The following is a 20,162-nucleotide window of genomic DNA, read 5'->3' on the forward strand; positions in this document are numbered from 1 at the left end:
GGAATTAAGCAAAGGATCTTCATAATGACGTCAGTAAAGGTGAGTTTGTCAGGTGAGTTTGTTCATATTTTCTTCATCTAGAATTTTGATTAACTTTTAATTTTATTCTTTTTTTTAATATTAAATGTGCTGTCACTCTATATATATGTACAATTATAGCGGTTACATCACTTGTACCGAGGGGCATTGTATAGTGTACATAGCTCTGTTATTAGCCTAAAACCATCACAGGACCCTTAAAACTCTTTATTGCCCTAATTGAAGATATTGGCTTTTATGTGCGGTTATCATCCTTGTTTATTTAACCTTTTAACTTCCTTTATCACTTATTTATTAATAGATTTATTGCTAATTTATATGAGATTTATGTATTTCTCTTCAATAATTCATTTTTAAAACTGCAAGATAATGCAATGAAAATTAAACTTATTGTGGGAAAAATTAAAACAAAAAAGTTCTTAAAGTGAAAGTCAGTACAGTGTTTATGTATTACAGTTTTTTTTCAAACATTAAACAAGGACAATTATGACTTTGAATAGCGCAGCAACAACATGCTAATAATTAAACTGTAAAATATAGGAATAATTATCATTAGGGCATAATTAGAATTTATATTTTAATATAGATTTTAGTCATCACTATTTTGAGTAGGTGTGTACAAGTCTGCACAGCCAGTGGGCAGTGCATCTGTTTGTGTGTGTCTTTCTTATTTAGTAACTGATTTGAAAATGTGCTTTAAATTCAAGTAAATATTTTATTTAAACAACATCATATGAATATAAGCTTAATTTCTCATAAAATTAAAGATAATTTATGATTACGAAGTATACTATGTCTATATTAGCATGGTTAGAAAATTCGTCAACACAAAGTAGCTTGCTGTACATGTAAATTAGCAGATTTTAGGCTTAAAGTTTAAATCACGAAAAAGATAAAGAACATGGAAAAAACTAAAACCTTCAAAAAGTAATTCTAAACGTGTTTTATTCTTAAATGAAAAAGAAAATGTGTCGTTTTCAACTATCATTATGTAGGGACAAAGTCATAATTTTGAAGAATTTGACCTATTTTTTAGCTTAAAATAAGCAAGATATTTAAATGCTATTTTCAGTGATTTTTTTGTCAGAACCAATCAAATATTTTCTTATTTATTAGATACTTTCTGATAATTTGTTATCGCTAGTTTATTTTTTATTTTTTAGCCAGTCTATTAAAAGGCCAGAAAAATAACACCCCTCTCAAGACACAGTATACTTTGAAATAGCGTAGCTACTCTATATTTAGGGATATTCTTACACCACTCCGTCTGAATTAATTTGAGAAGTTCAAAATTGATATACATATGTGTTGTATAATTTACATGTATTCAAATTTAATAATATCAAAAAATAAAATAAGGAAAGCAATATTGTTAACTATGTAAAATAATAACACTTTCTCAAAACAGTTGGTTATGGTATTATTGCTGCGCTACTTATGGATATAACTTTCCCTTTCTACGACAAAACGTATATTTAAATTGATAGGTAGGTTATGATTTTTCTCATAATTAAGATGACAAAAATTGTATACTATTGAACAAGAGAAATGTTTAATAATTAAAAATAATAATAAATAATATAAGGAAAAAAATAGTTTAAAAGTAAGTGATATTCTCAGGGATGGATTAGACATTGGGCTGTTTATTTCACTGGTCCCCGAAGTTTTATAGAAATATTTTCTTGTTCGTTGGCTTAACAACTTTGGAAACTTGAATTGTGATTGGTTGGTTCATTGAGTTGAGTGTCCAAACGTTTTAACTACTAGGTAATTATAGGAAGGTTCAGGGGCGTCCAAGCTTTTTATTTTGGGGGGGGTAAAAATTGTTGAAGGGGGGGGGTAAAATGGCGTGCTTTTAACCCCCCCCCAAAATTTTTACCCCGGGGGTAAAATTTGCTTGGGGGGGGGGGGGGGGTAATTACCCCCCATGAAATCTGTTGGCAGGGGTAAATTTAGTTTACCCCCCCCAAAAATTTACCCCCGGGGTAAAATTTTTTGGGGGGGGTAATTTAAATTTTATTAAATATATATTATTAAAAATGCGCGCGAAGCGCGTAAAATTTTTTTTTATTAGAGATTTTTTATTTTGGGGGGGGGGTAAATACAACCTCCTAAATGGTTGGGGGTGCCTACGGCACCCCCAGGGTAGGGGTAAGTTTTAAATAGGGGGGGGGGGGTAAAAAGAAAAAAAATTTGGGGGGGGGGGTAATCGCCCCATTACCCCCCCCCTCTTGGACGTCTATGGGAAGGTTTATAACTATTTTGGGGGAGGGTACCACCACCCTCCCAAGAGAAATCGCCCCTAGAAAAAATTACCCCTCCCGAAAAAGAGACTTGAACGAAACATAAACCAATTATTTCTCTAATTAGATATTTTAAATAAAAAAAAAATTCAAAGGCCTCTAGGGGCGTAGCCGCTAGTGTATAATATAGAATTAACCCCTCGGTACCAACAAAACTGGTTTTAATCTAATAATTTTACGTTTAACTATCCGCGGAAAGATGTCAATAATACGATAGGATAAGTAACTATTAAATGAATAAGTATGGCTATGTCTTCCAACAAGTTTTAGAATTTGTTGGCTAAAAATAAAAATTCCAGTATTAGGTTTTTTTCATCTATAGCTAATGAGTGACCAATTGCTGTTTTTTAATGCAAATGCAAAAGTTTTGTTCCAAACTAATCTTAGTTGAATACGTTTCTAAATGAATTTGTTTAATTAGTATCGCAAAATTAAAATATCTGTCTAACTTTCTCAAACTTTTTCAGCGGTGGAGTGACGAAATAGTTTTCTGAAAACTTAAAATATTGAGTAGTTTAAATAAGTCTTTTTTGATATAATATATAGTAGCTACACCCCCATTTTTCAGAATCTTTGATTCCTAAGAAAAAAGCATGGAGCCTTTCCGAGATAGTTTGCTTTACAATATATTCCATTCTGATTTATTTTCTAGGATAAAATTTCCTGTCTTTTTTATTAAAACTTTTACTTTAATTAAAATCTTCTCTTATTGATTTTGGTGTACTTGCCATATTTTTTGGATCAAGTTAGAAATTCAAATAGATCTTTAGGCTGGTTTCCCTCGTTATACCTCTTCCAACAAGGAAACCCCCCTTTTTTAAAATAATTCAAAATAGAGTGAGGGGTTGATTTTCGTTTGTGGGTCAGGACACCGCAGGTGAAAGCCCCGCAGGGTTAGCGCCCAAAACAGTTTCAGGCTATGCCCCTTTCCGTCCCCCTACTTAATTTAAATTATTTTTAAAAATAAGGGGGTAGGTGTTATTAATGCCCAAGATCGTACTTTATGCAATGAAATATTTTTTTCAAAATAAAACGCGTTAAAATACACTGCGTGCTCCCTTCGCGCTATATTGCGTATTCAAAAACATTTGTAGTTATTGTTATGCCGGTTCTTTTAATGATCAATCATAAGGTTCGATGCCAGCCGTTTTACCGGCAACAGCCTTCAGAGTCACTGTAAGTTTTTTTTGTATAACTGGCTTGATCCAAATATATTTATGGAATATTAAATCCTGTGTACTGTAAAAATTACAGGATTTTTTAAACATGGACACGTATGTATTCAATTGTAGCAAAACTATTTACTAATAACAATTGTTGTCGGTAAGGTCTCGACACTTATCAGAACAGACGGATTACTTTTTAGGCAAGATTACAAGAAGCCAGTGCGCGACTCAAGAGCCCAAGCATTTAGCTTCATTGAAGTTTTTGATTATCTATTTTTACGACGTTAAAAGACAGGCAAACAGATCAATTGTAGATAAGGGGTATCAACCAAAATTATGATATGTTTTTTTAAATACAAAATATATATTAAAATAAAAATATTTCATGTTTTGCAAAAATTATCCATACGTAATAATATAAACTTAACAATAACGAATATTTATAGTAGCAATAATCACAGAAGCAGCTTAAAATACCTAATTGAAAATGACGTCATACAATACAAATTACCAATGATAGGCCAGTATATATTCTATCATTGGTCAATTACAATGTATGACGTCATTTCAAAGTAGATACTATAAGCTGCTTCATTATCAAATTTTTAAAAGAAGTCGTCTTAACTCTTAACATTTAAAATTTCTATTTTAAATAGCTAGTCGGTGTTTTTAGTTAGTAGTAGATGTAAAATTTTCCATAGAATTTAGATATGCAATCGTTTTTTTTTGTAGACCTCTTATTTTTAAAGTAATTTAAGATTTAAAAAAATAATCAAGTAGGTTTTAAGGTACTAGAACGCAACAAAAAAAAAAGAAAATTGCCATTATGAACAAAAATAGTAAGATCTTCAATTTGACACCTTACTTTTTTATTTCTGTTGAGTAATTATTGAAAAAATCAATTTTTTTGAACCCATGAAAATAAAAACTTTGATTATAAATATTAGACTATAAAAGTTTTAAAGATTTTTAATCAATATAATAGATTTGAAATCTGCATAAAATTTTAAGGATTTTTTATAAAATTAGTTTTTTATATAATTCTTTATTTAAAGGCGCAAATACAAATCAAGTTAAATGATTTTGAGATCTGTGATTGGTGGATTGAAAACTATCTGCGCTCTGATTGGAGAAGCTTAAGTGACGTACATCATTCAACCAATTAGAGCGTAGGTAGTTTTCAATCCAGCTATCCTATTGGTCAAAATTTATTAACTTAAATCGTATTTGCGCCTTTAAATAAAGAATTATATAAAAAACGAATTTTATGAAAAATCCTTAAAATTTTATGCAGATTTCAAATCTATTATATTGATTAAAAATCTTTAAAACTTTTATAGTCTAATAAATATATCATTACACAGACATAAGAAATAGGTGTTTATATATACTTTTAGAATAAGAAAAATATTACAAATCCATTGTAAGCAAAATTGAAATAAAAAGTTTACAAAATAGTAAATAAACTACAATAAAAGAAATTATAAGAAATTATTATACAGGCAACCATCTTAAATGTTGTTTTGAGAAAAAAAATGGGAAGGGGGTAAAGAGGTGGTTAAAGTAAGTGTTGCCTGTTTAACATAATATGTTAGGCCATTTTTTTTTACTTTTTTCAATTTTGCTTACAATGGATTCGTAATATTTTTCTGATTCTAAAGGTATATATGAACCCACATTTTTTATGCCTGATTTAAGATATATTCATGTTAAAAGTTTTGATTAACCGAGGTTTTAAAAACTCAATTTTTTTATAATAATTACCTGACAGAATTTAAAAAGTAAGATGCCAAATTAAAGATCTTACTATTTTTGTTCATAATGGCAATTTTCTTCTTTTTTTTTTATTGCGTTTTAGTACATTAAAACTGACTTAATACTTTTTTTTAAAACTTAAATTACTTAAAAAATAAGAGGTCTTCAAAAAAAACGATTGCATATCTAAATTATATGGAAAGTTTTACATCTACTACTTACTAAAAAACACCGACTAGCTATTTAAGATAAAATTTAAAAAGTTAAGACACCTTTTTTAAAATAAAAAGAAAACTTTAATGAAAAAACTTTGTTTATTTCAATAAATCATTTAGCAGGATAATTTTTGTAGGCTCAATTTAACCCTTTCTTTATGTAAGTATCATGGTTAAACATACGGACAGACCTACCCTTTTGAATATACTACAATACTTACTACCTAGATATTTTAATATGATATTGCAAAATAATTTTGTTGATATTTTATTATAAAAAAGTTATTTAGAAATAATTATGACATTGACATAGAGAGCCCTATGAAGTCATAAAGTCAAAAGTAAATTTCTGGATTTTTGATTTTCCGCTATAAAGAATCAATCACACAGTGTCTTGGTACTCTGGTATTTTGACAAGGAGACAAGTGATTGGTTCAATCTAGGTACAGGCTTTAATTTGAATCATCATTGTTTGCTTTTTTGCTCTAAAACAATTCATAATGGATGTCCACGATTTCATTGGGAGGGGTAAAAAGTGTTTCAAAGATCTGAGGGGGTGATCAGATGTATTTTTAAAATTTTTTGAAGGGGTGGGGGGGGGGAGGTAAAATGAGGGGTTAACTTACTTTTTCTTTTACAAGCAGTTGCGCCCCTAGCATCTAGGGGCTTTATATTGAAAAGAAGGGAATACAAATAACCAAAAACCATACCCAGACTATAAAAATATAACAGCCTAAAATTATCCCGGGACCTACAATAATTGGTTCAGTGGTTAGCGAGATCTTTCTCTACAAACAAAAACAGCTTACTATTGTATATAATAGGATAAACTTCCCCTCTCCCACCGCAAGTGCCCATAGAGACTTCTAGGGGGCGTAGCCACTATTTATAATATAATATATAAAGTTTTCTTTGTCTGAAGCCTTTGATTTTAATAACTATAGAACTAATTAAGGAAGCTTAACATAGGTTCAGTGCTAGTTTTAGGCTATTTTACTTGTAGATTTAAACTTTGGGAAGGTTTTAGGCTAATTTTATACCCGCTTCAAATCACTTTAAGCCTTAAGGCCAGAGTGCCTAGATGCTAGGGGCACAGCTGTTAATATGTAGATAATTCCTTTTCCCCTGAAAAATATTTTACAAAAACAAACAAATTAGCAAAAATTATGCAAAATTTATGCAAAAAAGTTGCGGATTTGTAGAAATTAGATAATCATTATTATGTTTTCTGTTATTATTTGGCATTTGTATTTAACAAACTTTTAATCATAATTACATGTATTTTGTTAAAATCAGCGGTAAAACAGACAATTTTAGCGAATAAGTATCCTTTTTGACCAATTTTAAATTAGTTCCATAAGCTTAGAACAATAAAATATTTTTAAATAGACATAGCTAATATCATTTAGAACTTTTAAGTATACGAAAGTTTAGATTCTGTCAATATTCAAGAATTTCTTATCAAAGATTAAAGTTAACTTAAGAGGTCATACTTGAGTTACAGAGCAGCTATGCAAGTAAACAGATGAATTGGGATACCAATTTTGTTCGTTTACTGTACCCTCCCTAAATAAGATAATGTTTACGCCTCTGACTATAATTTTGAATTGTGCAGCGGCAGCCAAATTACAAACAATTCTAAACTTTGATCCATAAGATAACGAAGCTGGTTGTCTAACCCCGTAAAATCGAAAAAAAAATAACTAAGCTTTTAAGCTTTCATAAAGAACTTACGTTGTTTCCCCTTGTGGTTTCAAGGGAAACGCACCTTTCACTATAAAGTTATACCTAATACTAAAGTAACAGGATGTCTGTGTGTCTGTGTGTTTGTGTGTTTGCGTGTTTGTGTGTCTGTACCGAAGGATCCCGCTAACCGCTGAACCGATCGGGTTCTCCTTAACAGGGTAGCTTTTCATAAGTCCCGGAAAGGTTTATAACTATTTTCTTGGGTGGTGGGACACCCTCAACCCCCCCTACAATGAAAAATTCGCCCCCCCCCGAAAATTTTTTTTTTGAATTTATTTTAACCAAAATTAAAAATGAGGGGGGGGGGACGCACCTCCCCCCCCAAAAAAAAATTCGCTTTCCCCCCCCAAAAAGTTTTTTTTACTTTTTCTTTTAAAATCTAAAATAAGAAATTGGGTTATAAAATTCGACTCTCTCCTCCTCAAGTGCCCCTAGAGGCCTCTAATACAATAATATAGATAATACATTAAAAATAAACTCAGTTTGAGAGTAATATATACCCTGATATTAAGGACGATACTAAACAAATTATCACACAAAATTTGAATCATAGAAGTTTTTTAAAAGTGAAAAAAGAGTTCCTTTGCACCAAAACTTATTTTTTTGCATTAAAAACTAAAACAAGCCTGTAAATAATTAAATCAAGTTTTTTCTTTATTTGCATCTTAGTGTACTGTGACCATACTTTTTGTAGAGCCATAAATACAAAGGCCTTCTTTTATGTCTCCACTTTTACACAATAAACTCACAATAACACCCATATGTCTGAAATATCAAATTATTTGTCATTGATAAATAGTTTTTAATTTAATTTTGTAATATAAAATTATTATGGACATGTCAGGGACATCAAAAATTATATTAGTCCATTATATAGTACATGCTCTAGCCAGCCTAGAAAATCTATCAAATTATATCATCGATGATACGTCTAAAATTTCTACAATGCATTTTTTATATAATTGAAAAATCATTTTCATGATCAATTAACATCAAAATAACATTAGGCCACAATTTTCTATTGGTGCATAACCATTTTTTTATAATACTGTTACTCTATATCTAAGGGGTAGGACAATAATGGATGAATTGATGTACATTGCCTATGGCGATAAACAAAATTACCCCTTCTGTATATTAAAATTATTTGTTTAAATGCTTTAACTTTTGGTACAAGACCCAACAAAACTTTTTATATTTTTTTTTTAAGAGTTTGGGTTTAAGTGTAAATTGATGTTAAATATTTATTCTTTTAGTAGACAAAGCATATTAAAATAATAAAGATAACTACTAGTAGACATTCCGTCCCAGAAAATGGCTTTACCTTTTTTTTTATACCTTTATGAATTTGTAAATTAAAATGAGTTTTTGAATATTTATTGATTTAATTACAACGCTTACCAAAAATAAAAATAAATTGTCAATAGTCAAAAGTCATATTTCTTTAAAAATGTTAAAACGCCATTTGATTTAAAGTTACCTTTTATTGTATACATGTACTTTAAAATTCATTTATTATAAATTTTGTGTCACCTATGGATATACTGGACCTTGTTATTAAATTTCAAAATTATATGATAACCCTATATTTATCAAAATCATTAGCTTATTACTAATGAATTTTGAAAATTGAAAAATTTAAGTAAATTGACTTTTTATTAATTTTTTAATTGTTTCATCATGCACACAAAGGTCATTTTTGGTTTAAAAAGAGGTTAAATTTGTCATTTGTATATTATATTAATTTTAACTGCATGCAATATTTTTTTTATTTGGGGGGAGGGAAATGCATTTGTTCTAGCATTTCCAGGGGTTGCTTCTCTATCTGAATTTAAAAAGGTCAAAGGTCATGAGAGATGTGCAATGCTTGGGGGTAATGGGGTGATTGCCCCCCCCCCCCTCCTTCAAATAACAAACTTGGACGTCCTTGAAGTCATAGTTACATATGCCAGGAAAATAGTCCAAGATATACTTAAAGCTTCCCCGAAAATTTGAATTTATTTGCAAAATCTTTGGATTGTTACTATATATTCAAGATATTATTTTAGAAATAAAAAAAAACCTATCGAAAAGTCTTTTTTTGACATTTGAGTAAAAATCTTTATATATTTATGTTAATTTTTTTGATGTAAACGAACTAAATGAGGTTACAATATACAAAAGTAAGGATAAATAATACATGATATTATTGTCATGCTTTAATAGTTCAAACAATTCAACCTACCCTCTCTCTTCTCTCCATTTGAAGCCTTTAATTTTTATAGGATAAAGGCAATTAAACATATTTACTTGCTAATTAATTTAAATACACGAAATTTGCCTAAAAGTTCAATTTCTAGATAGAGATGTGTCTGTCTATTGGCCAAGTCATTCCTCCAACTCTCATTATTAATAAAATAGCAGTAGTTTAATATCTCAAGAATGACACGGTGTGGTCCAGACTCGTATCAAACAAATTAGCTTAGGTTTACCATACTTTATGCCTGCGATTTTTGGTGTGCATCCACTTACGTACGTGTATCACATTATCAAAACATAAAAAGGCCATACAACAATACAAACTGTCTCTTTCCTTTTATAAATTAACATTATCTCTTGTTAAAATCAAAGCCTTTCTTCATTTAAGGTCGGCTAGTCTTAAAGATTGTAATTTAGGCATAATTATTAGTCATCTTTTATTTAAGTAAATTTGGGAAAAGGATGCAAATATTTTTTCAGACTCTTGAAATCTGACTTTTAATATTCAATGCGTGTAAACTCTGTATTTGTTAATGTTTGTTTGTCTGGCAATCTGATACACTGAGCTTTCATTTCATGGATTTTGTTTGTAAATTTGCAAAAACGCCCCCTGACGAATTTGATCCTTATGCAGAATTATATGCACACCTTGATTTGAAATGTCTACTATACTGTCTTTTCAACCATAAAAATTTCCCTCCATAATTTTTTCAATCAGTTTTTAATTTGTCGCAGATTGTCAAAAAAACCTAGGCCGTATCAGGTTGCTTACAAAACAACAACAAATAATTGCGGGACCATTATTTTTATACTTGATAGCTGTAAATATGAAATGATAGCTAATTATTTGACGCTAAAAGCTCAATAGAATAAAGGAATTTCAATAAAAATGGCATGTAAACAAAACAAACACAATTAATATGATTAAGTCCTTAAAAAGCGTAGTCATTACAACCTATCAATTGTCTAATGAGAAAGAACAGCTTGTTTAAATTTGAAATCTGTCCTATAATGAAAAAAATAAGTACGTTCAGTAATTTCAACTCTCTCTGTCGAAGATAGTGAAAACATTAGAATCTCGTTATAAAGTAGCTTTACTCTCCAAAATGGTTTACTAAAGAAATTTCTTAGCAACATTGAAAACTATAACATTTTTTAAATCGATGTACTACGATTGGCAAAGATAAAATTGTTGAATGTAATATTAAATTGTATTTTCTAGCCCGTGACCTTCAATTTTGCCGGATTTTATTTGAAGCAGAGACTGCTCTACAATAATCCATACGGTTTCTATTTATTTACAGCCGCAGTAATATGCATGCATTACTTATCACGTAGCAGAGGCAAGGTGAAAGCACGACCCTTGTCTGAAAGTTCCAACTATGCCTGATAATTAGTTGGGCTATTTTGTAGGCCATGGCAATTTACCCACTTTCGCTAGTGCCACGCATTATAAAATCGCAGCACAGTTTTTAACGGTTCTAGTATGAAACTTTAAATTCTAGTAAGAAATGAAAAAATCACTTGGTTTACAAAGACTATAATACTATCGCAAATAGTTGTCCTTTTTATTTTTTTAAAACCAGAAACGATGACTATTGTGGTTTTGAATCGTAATTCTTTAAAAAAAAACTATTTTATTAATTAAAATCAAAAAGAAAAATTTCGGAGCAAGTAATCATATTTATCTATTTTGGGGGAGGGTACCTTGCACCAGCCTCCCCAGAGAAATTTTCCCTAATAGAAATATTAACCCCCCCCCCCCCCAGAAAAATAATTTTTAAAATTAGGGAGGGTCAACTTTTCCTCCATCCACCTCAAGTGCCCTTTAGGGGCGTATTTGCTAGTAAAAAATAAGGTGTTAAAAGGAAAACGTAATAAGAATCATTCTTATATTTTTTTATTTCTTATTCGCGGACAAATGTCTCTAAAACGTTATCATAAAAAATTGGGAAGTTAAGGAGACACTAGAATAATTACGTGTAGAGAATGTGCAGACATTACAATTAACTAATTTTAATATAGAAATGCAGCAACGCTATAAAAAGTTCTTTTAATGGCAAACTACATGTACAAATAAGATTTTTAGCATAAATCAGCAATTTATACTTTTTCAAATAAAAAAATCGTCCATGACGTTGACGGTAATATTATTTTGCGGTGTCAAAACAAGGATGAAAACACCCCTAGTTGCTCAACAAGTAAAAATCATATTATCTCAGTATATTTTATTTAAGCATTGTTTTAATTAATATTTTTGCTTAAATTTAGTACTTTTTTATCAGTCAAACTTTTTTTGTGTTAAGCAAAGTCTGTTTTTTTTTAGTTAAAATACGTAATAAGATTTATAAAAGCTTATTAGAGAATCTACATTCAACATTATATAAATATCATGTAAAAATAAATTAAAATCTGAAAACTTAGATTAAGACATAGTGTACAAAGTAAATTATAGGGCAGGTTCGCAGCTAATAATTGGTTATGTTTAAAATGAAATGTGCAGAGGAGCGTGACCCTTGTCACATGCATAGCATTCATGTGTGCTTTCAATTCCGCATATTATCACATCCCACAGAGTTTACACAATTTAATTAATTATCTAAAAAAAAGTTATTTACTTTTTTAGATTATGAATTTAAAAAAATGGGTTTGGGGATTCAGCTTCCCCCTCCTCAACTTCCCCAAAAGCCTCTAGGGGCGAAGGCTCTTTTTTTTGTATAATGTGCGTCATGAAAGAAACACTCCATAGTTTTTATTTATTTATATCTAGTTTAATACGACAGATCAGAGTTAAAATGAAGGAAAAACAAGTTTAAAGAATAATAACTGAAAAATTTAAATCGCAACTGAGGCCTATCCAGTTTTTATAACATTATTCGGTCAGAATTTCATTGTCAAAATAGCGTTTTTTGGTAGAATTGGTCTAAATTGTTTTGCAAATAATTTTTAACTATTTTGTTATAACATATTGATTTCAAGTTTTACATGGAGTAAGATATCCACCTGACCCTTTATTTCTGGTTGATGTACTGTTTTATGCATCACTTGCTTAACCTTTGGATAGTAATAATCACATTTTGAAGTACATCTTTTTATGCTGAATAGCTACTCTGTAGTTAGTATACATTTTTTTATACCTTATGAAAAAAGGTATGTAGTTTTTACTTCTTCCACAAATTAATTTTAATAGTGTTTAATAGAGAATCTAATTTGATTTAACATTATATAAATAATTAATTAAAATCTGAAAACTTAGATTAAGACATAGTGTACAAAATAATTTATAGGGCAGGTTTGCAGCTAATAATTGGTTATGTTTAAAATGAAATGTGCAGAGGAGCGTGACCCTTGTCTCGTGCATAGCATTCATGTGTGCTTTCAATTCCGCATATTATCACATCCCACAGAGTTTACACAATTTAATTAATTATCTAAAAAAAAAAGTTATTTACTTTTTTAGATTATGAATTAAAAAAAATGGGTTTGGGGATTCAGCTTCCCCCTCCTCAACTTCCCCAAAAGCCTCTAGGGGCGAAGGCTCTTTTTTTTGTATAATGTGCGTCATGAAAGAAACACTCCATAGTTTTTATTTATTTATATCTAGTTTAATACGACAGATCAGAGTTAAAATGAAGGAAAAATAAGTTTAAAGAATAATAACTGAAAAATTAAAATCGCAACTGAGGCCTATCCAGTTTTTATAACATTATTCGGTCAGAATTTCATTGTCAAAATAGCGTTTTTTGGTAGAATTGGTCTAAATTGTTTTGCAAATAATTTTTAACTATTTTGTTATAACATATTGATTTCAAGTTTTACATGGAGTAAGATATCCACCTGACCCTTTATTTCTGGTTGATGTACTGTTTTATGCATCACTTGCTTAACCTTTGGATAGTAATAATCACATTTTGAAGTACATCTTTTTATGCTGAATAGCTACTCTGTAGTTAGTATACATTTTTTTTATACCTTATGAAAAAAGGTATGTAGTTTTTACTTCTTCCACAAATTAATTTTAATAGTGTTTTCTCGTCATTTGTGTGTCCCTTGGGACATGTACAAAAATGCTGTCCAAAAAATTTCATGTGGGTACATGTGAAATCACATTTTTACTATGGCTATCCTTATAATAAAGTAACAGGATGTGTGTTTGTCTGTCTGGTTGTCTATTTGTTTGTACCGAAGTATCTTACTAACCGCTGAACCGTTCGGGTTCTCCTTAACAGGGTAGCTTCCCCCCCCCCGAAATTTTTTTTTACTTTTTCTTTTAAAAATTTAAAATAATAAATTGGGTTATCAAATACGACTCTCCACTCCTCAAGTGCCCCTAGAGGCCTCTAGGGGGCGTATCCGCTAGTATTCTATAAAACCTTATTAAATGACACACTTGTCACACTTTTTTTACAAGTTTTTTAGGCACCTGTTTTTGGGGGTGTTCCTTTGACACTCCTAACAAAACTATCAGGAAGGGGGGGGGGATAAAATCTAATTTATTTCCACACTAAATTCTTTTTTTAATAGATAGGTGAATATACAAGTATCAATATAGAATTTCTCATTAATATAAACTGTTTCTTGGGTAAAAAAAAAAAAATTTACGCTTTTGTAACAAAATTATTCATTTTTTTATATAAATATATTCAAAAATTTTATTATTATATCAAGATTTAAAGAAATGTACAGAATGGCCAAACTTTTCAATAATAAAATAATTGTTTTTGAAAGCAATACCTTTCTACAAATATGGTTTTTCATATACACATATGTACGTCTAAAAACGGTTAGCTTTTAGTAGATTCTAATGCATGATAAGGACTTACATGTTTTCTAAACCTAACATTTTAAGCTTTGGAACTTACAACTTTAACATCTATTTTTGACATTACTAAAGTATAAATTTATATTATTCGGTCACCTTTTTGGAAGGGTATTTTAAGCGACTAATATATGTAGTGGTGTTTCTCTTTTATACATGTTTTTTCGCTTTTTTACATGTTTTCATCTCTGTTTAATGGAAGTGAACAAAAGAATCTTTTAAAATCTAATTTCAAAATCTCTGGAAAATTTTGTAACAGGATAGAAAACGTAGATATATATATTCTGACAAAGATAATGTCTATATGCGCCATTGCGATGAAAATTAAGAGTCGAAATGTGCCAGTTTGACTTCATAAACAATTTTTCTTTCCTCCTTATTTTTCAAACTTTTAAAGACAGAATTTCACGCAAAGACTTTTGAGGACTAATTAGTTCAAATGCCATATTTATATCAAAGAGAAAAAAATTTGGTCATTTTTTGTCAACATAGCAATTTACGTTTTCTCAAATCTGAAAGCTATATAGAAGAAAATTAGGATATAGAATGGAAAATAGTTACAGACCGACATACACACTTTAGTGTAGATTCTTTTTTAATAATAAATACAAAAGAACTCAACCATTTTAATTTTTCAGGAGAGAGATGATGATGTTACTTGGAGCAATTTTGTTGGCAAGCCAGGTTTCTGCAGACTATAGCGGAGGGTGAGTAGTTCTAGTTTACCTCGAATATCCTGTGAAGAACAGTCAAATGCCTCTCATACAACCAACTCTTCGATTACACAACCTTTGTCTAGAAGTCTTAATTGTGCATGGTAATTAGTTGCACCTGGTTTGAATTTGTAGTATCGCAGGTGTTTAACGAATATAGATTGATTATAAATGTAAATTTTATGTTAAATAATTTAGTTATTCAGTTATTCATTAGTTTATTTAATTTTTTAAATATTTTGAAATATTACTTATATTTTAATTGTTTTTTTTTTTAGACCAAATGGAGATGGTGTTGCTACAGGGGGAACTAAGGTATATCAAATCATATTTTCTCATGTCAATAAAAAAAAGATTTCAAAGTGTAAAGAAAAAAAGTCGTTTTAAATTATATCCCTACTAGCGGCTTCGCCCTTAGCCTCTAGGGGCTTTGCCCCAGGAGGTTTGATCAACCTATTTTTGTGTTATTTAAATTTAAAAAGAAAAATAAAAAATATTTTTTTTGGGGAGGGGGGGGAGGTAGTCGACCCCCCTTTTTTGATTTTAAATTTAAAAAGAAATTTTTTTGGGGGGGGGCGGGATTTTTCATTTTTTTTTAGGGTTAGGGGTGTCCCACTCTCCAAGAAAATAGCTTAAAACCATCACAGGACTAGTAGGTATATTCCCTGAAGAGTAGAGCCCAATCGGTTTTGAGGTTACTGAGATCTTAAGCTTCAGACAGACGGACAGACGGACAGACATACATCGTACTACTTTTTATTATAGATATCAAAGTTTTATGAAGTTTGTATAAAACAGAAAAGTTCCTTTACGCTGGATTGATTGGAATACCCCTTATTTTCAGGACCTTAAAAGTTTTTTTATTTATTTTGGTGGAATTTAGCTCTGTCCTAAATAGAGCTAAATCCCTCTTAAGATATAAATAACACCATAGACAAATTAAGGATGTCTTCTTTTACGTTCTTTTAGCTAAGTTTACTCAAAGTGATTAAATTATTTAATTTCTAGTTTGGAAAGGAAGAGGTTCATAGAGTTATGATGGGGGATTGGATTGCCCAATGGGACACACTCTATTCTGATTGGTTCTATTATAACATTAAAACAGGTTAGAACAGCTGTGATTGGTTTAATTGTAGGGAGAATTCTATGATTGGCTAGATAGAAAGTATAAGAAAAGCTATATTCTGATTGGTTAATCTAAACTCTATAACAGGTTAGCCAACCTCTGATTGGTTCTGATAAAATTATAAACTAGTTCATTATCCTTATTATTATCCTATGTGTTTGGTTATTTAAAAAAGCTTTACTATTCAAAGTTTTTTAGAGAAATATTCCATTTTTACCAAGGAATGAATGACTGTAAAATTTGGATAAAAGCATAAGTATTGCTCTTCAAATATGCTGCTTTTTTGGTGTTCCTATGAATTCTACTAGAGACACTTTGTATTAAAATTTGAAATTTAAAAGATCTGACAAATTTGTTCATTTGAAATAATTTTTAGTCAAAGGAATTCAATTTTGTATTACTATCCTTGATCTGGGTTTAGAAGTTCTTCTACGTTAATCCAAATTGACGTAAGCACTTTTTGTGACTTATAGCCAATGTCTATATAAATTTATACAAAATAAAACATGGCAAAAAATTCTGACGATTTATTTTCCTCTTTCTTTATTGTGAGAGAAAATGTGGTAGTTTCCGAATTTTTGCATATGGACCACAAGCAAACTTTAGAGAAAAAGAATTACAATTATTTAAATTAGGGCCCTTAAAAGTTATAAAAGGGACTCGCTTGATTGGTGCTTCTTATAAGTCTAGTAATATGTTTTTAAAAGTGAAGCTTTTCTATAATTAGGGTCGGTCCGTCCGTACGTCCGTCCGTCCGTCACAGAGAGATAGCTCTTTTTGTTAATTTAGGCATGTTAGAATTGTCCTATCGTTTTTAAACTTTGCATGGTGATTCCTATAGTAGTTAGGTACGATTTAGAAAGCGTAGCAACTCTAATAAGCATTACTAGAATATCCGTACGTCCATTTTAAACATGTTGATTTTTTTACTTTTTTAAGAACAAATTTTTATGTGATCTAATCATCCGCTTCACATGATATTTGGTATATTGATTCCTGGGACATCAAAGTATAATGTTATAAGCAAAGTAACTCTATAATCAAGTCCTAAAAATGTAAGTATGTCCATAAACATTATCCTGTATCAAGCAGTTTTTCAACAAATTTACTTACAATTTTGCTTCGACTCTTTTACATTTATATTCTGATTATTCAGTTCTTACACTATACAAGTATTTTTGTCCGTTTGTCCTACCGTTTCAGTGCTTCGCTTTTATGGATGTTGTCATCCTTGTTCTCTATAAAATAATTAAAAAAATAGGAAGGGCCAGTGCAGTTCTTCAAAATAGGATTGAGTGCAAATTTTATTATTGTGATTCTTGGAACGACTAGGTATGCTTTTATAGGCTTTACACCTCTATAATTACGAATTTAAGTGTAATGATAGTCTTATTAATTTATGTTTATTTAGCATTAAGAATGTTATAATGTTTTATCTTTTCATTGACTAATTTGTTCAGCTTGGCTTTTATGATTTTTAAAAGTGAAGCTTTTCTATAATTAAGGTCGGTCTCTCCGTCCGCCCATAGCGGTTATGTCCTATTGATTTTAAACTTTGCATGATGATTCCTATTACTCAGAAAGCGCAGCAACTCTGAATCGTTGCCAGAAAGTCCTAGGTCCATTTAACTTTTTTTACTTTTTTAACCTCAATTTTTTTGTTTGTTAAAATTATACTATTCAACTGTTTTTCTAATACTGATTCCTGTTACAACAAGGTACAATATCATATCTATAATCAAGTCTTAAAATGTAAGTATGTCCTTAAACATATTCATGTATTTAATTACTTGTGCAACAATTTTACTTACAATTTTGTGTAGTCTTAAACATTAATATTCTTCTTATTTATGGATGTTGTCATTCTTGTTTCATCCTGGTTTTATTACAAAATGTGTTTTTTGGTCTGATTCGGAAACAAATATGTAAAAACCTTCATTACTTATTCAAACATTATTATTCAAGAAAGAAAAAAATCAGGGAAAATGGATAATGAAATATACTAATTTTACTTCTTGACGTTCCTTTAAATAAAAGTATTATTAATGTTTATAAATTTCTAAAAATTACCCATTTAAAAAATCTATTGTTTCTTTGACTTTAACAATGTGTTTGATAATTGCCATATTTTGTCAGACAGGGTGGGGACATTTGACTTTAATTTAAACTGGTACCAAAATTTATATGACCACGTTCTCTAATTTGTTGGCCTATAAAATTATGGTGCTTTAATTAAATTTTGATAAATCTAAACTGTTCCACAATTTTAATAAAGATAAGTTAGTTTATCATCATTGGTGATGTATCAATTTATTATTCTTTGTCTTATCCTTATAATATTCCTTGAATTTGTGCAACTTGTTGATAGAGACTGAAGCTTAGGTAGCTGGATATATGTATTAAAGTATGTTCATTATTTTAAAAGATTAGAAGGGGCGAGAGCTATATGTAACTCTGCCCACAGGGTTGTGACCCTGTGCTGATTTTGTATTGGTTCTTTAAAATCACCTTATAGCATCGCAGGGGGTAGGGGGATCAACTAAACTATATTACATTACATAAATATTATGTATTTAAGTATCTGGTAGATATTGTGTATACAATTATATTCTTGTGATATTTTTTTATGCTGAGGTTGCAAATTAATAATTTTCATATAACAACTACTTTAAAACTTGTAAATGAATGAAAAAATTGTTCAATTTTTTTAGATATTTTGTTCTTTAAATGTTAAGAAAATAATTATATCCAAACCAGACTTTATTAACCTACTTGGAATTTACCAATTTGGCAATTTTCTATATTCTATGGAAATTTCAGTTTAATTTTGCTGGAAAAATCAATACTTTGCACCGATTTATAAAAGCAAAATTAAATGAACAGTTAGATTTTATACAAAGCTAGAAAGAATAAAGAAGTGTATTAGATTATTATTACATTGCAGACAACCAGCACCTTATTGAGACCTAATATAGACATAATAGGAGGTTAATAATACTGTTTTTGCGCTCTTTAGCTTGATCAAAAATACATTATTGCTTTAAAAAGCAAGAGGTTACAATTTAAAAAGATGAAAATCACATGTCTCTATATAATAAACACTAACGGCAGTGCCCCTAGCATATAGGGGCTCTTTATTCGAAGGGATAAAGAAGGGCAGGAAAATGGCCTTAAAGTATATTCGGACTTTTTTATAGAAAAAAAATAAAATAGCCTAAAACCATCATGGTAACTATAAAAAGCTTCACTGTAAAGGAGGACCATATTGGTTCAGCGGTTAGCGAGATCCTTAGCTACAAACAAAAAAAAGCTTACTACTTTATTTAATAGGATTGCTTACAGACGTTCAAGCAACTTTTAGAGTAGCTTCGTTATCAAAATTCTTGTTAAATATCAATATTGATTATTAACTCAAGTATTATTCAGTAATAATAGGCTTATTGATTTTAGATATATTTTTGAAAAATATTGAAAATAAGTGGTGAGGAGAGGTATTTTTTTGAGGGGGGGTTGTGGTGCTAGTTTTTGTATTACTTTACGTTAAGTTATGTTAGGTTAAATTAGGTAGGGTTAGATTAACTCAGATTTAACCCATCCCCCCCCCCCCCCCGAAGTGGTTAGGCAATAATATAAAAAAATATACACTCTACCCCAGGGGCGTCCAAGCTTTTTTATTTAGGGGGGGGGGGGGGGTAAAATGGCGCGCAAAGTGCGCCGCAAATTTTTTTTACCCTCCCCCCAAAATTAGCTTGGGGGGGGGATAATTAACCCCCTTGAAATCTGTTGGCAGAGGTAAATTTCCCCCCCCCCAAAAAAAATTTACCCCTGGTGTAAAATATTTGGGGGTAATTTAATAATGTAAAAAGGTACCTACCAAATTATGAAATACTATTGAATATGTAATATGTAATTTTTTTTGTTATGGGTTAGTTAATTTATGGGGGGGGTAGGGGAACGAGGCAGAGGATGGTTTAGTGCAAAAAAATAATATTGCTATTCTTTATAAATTTAGCAAGAACCAATTATGGAGCCTTCATGGTTT

General features: G+C 30.2%; 1 protein-coding gene across 1 annotated transcript in view; it reads left to right on the forward strand.

The window, feature by feature from the left end:
- Window positions 1-20,162, forward strand: part of LOC145318874 (uncharacterized) — a 40,993-nt gene that overhangs the window by 444 nt on the left and 20,387 nt on the right. Inside the window, exons 2-4 of the mRNA XM_080160538.1 lie at window positions 14,920-14,988; window positions 15,273-15,309; window positions 16,003-16,099. Of these exons, the coding sequence (XP_080016664.1) occupies window positions 14,920-14,988; window positions 15,273-15,309; window positions 16,003-16,099 (203 nt within the window). The remainder of the gene's footprint in view (window positions 1-14,919; window positions 14,989-15,272; window positions 15,310-16,002; window positions 16,100-20,162) is intronic.

This window comes from Acartia tonsa, chromosome 5, assembly GCF_053477335.1.
Source record: "Acartia tonsa isolate MP-2025a chromosome 5, ASM5347733v1, whole genome shotgun sequence".
NCBI classification, from domain to species: domain Eukaryota; kingdom Metazoa; phylum Arthropoda; class Copepoda; order Calanoida; family Acartiidae; genus Acartia; species Acartia tonsa.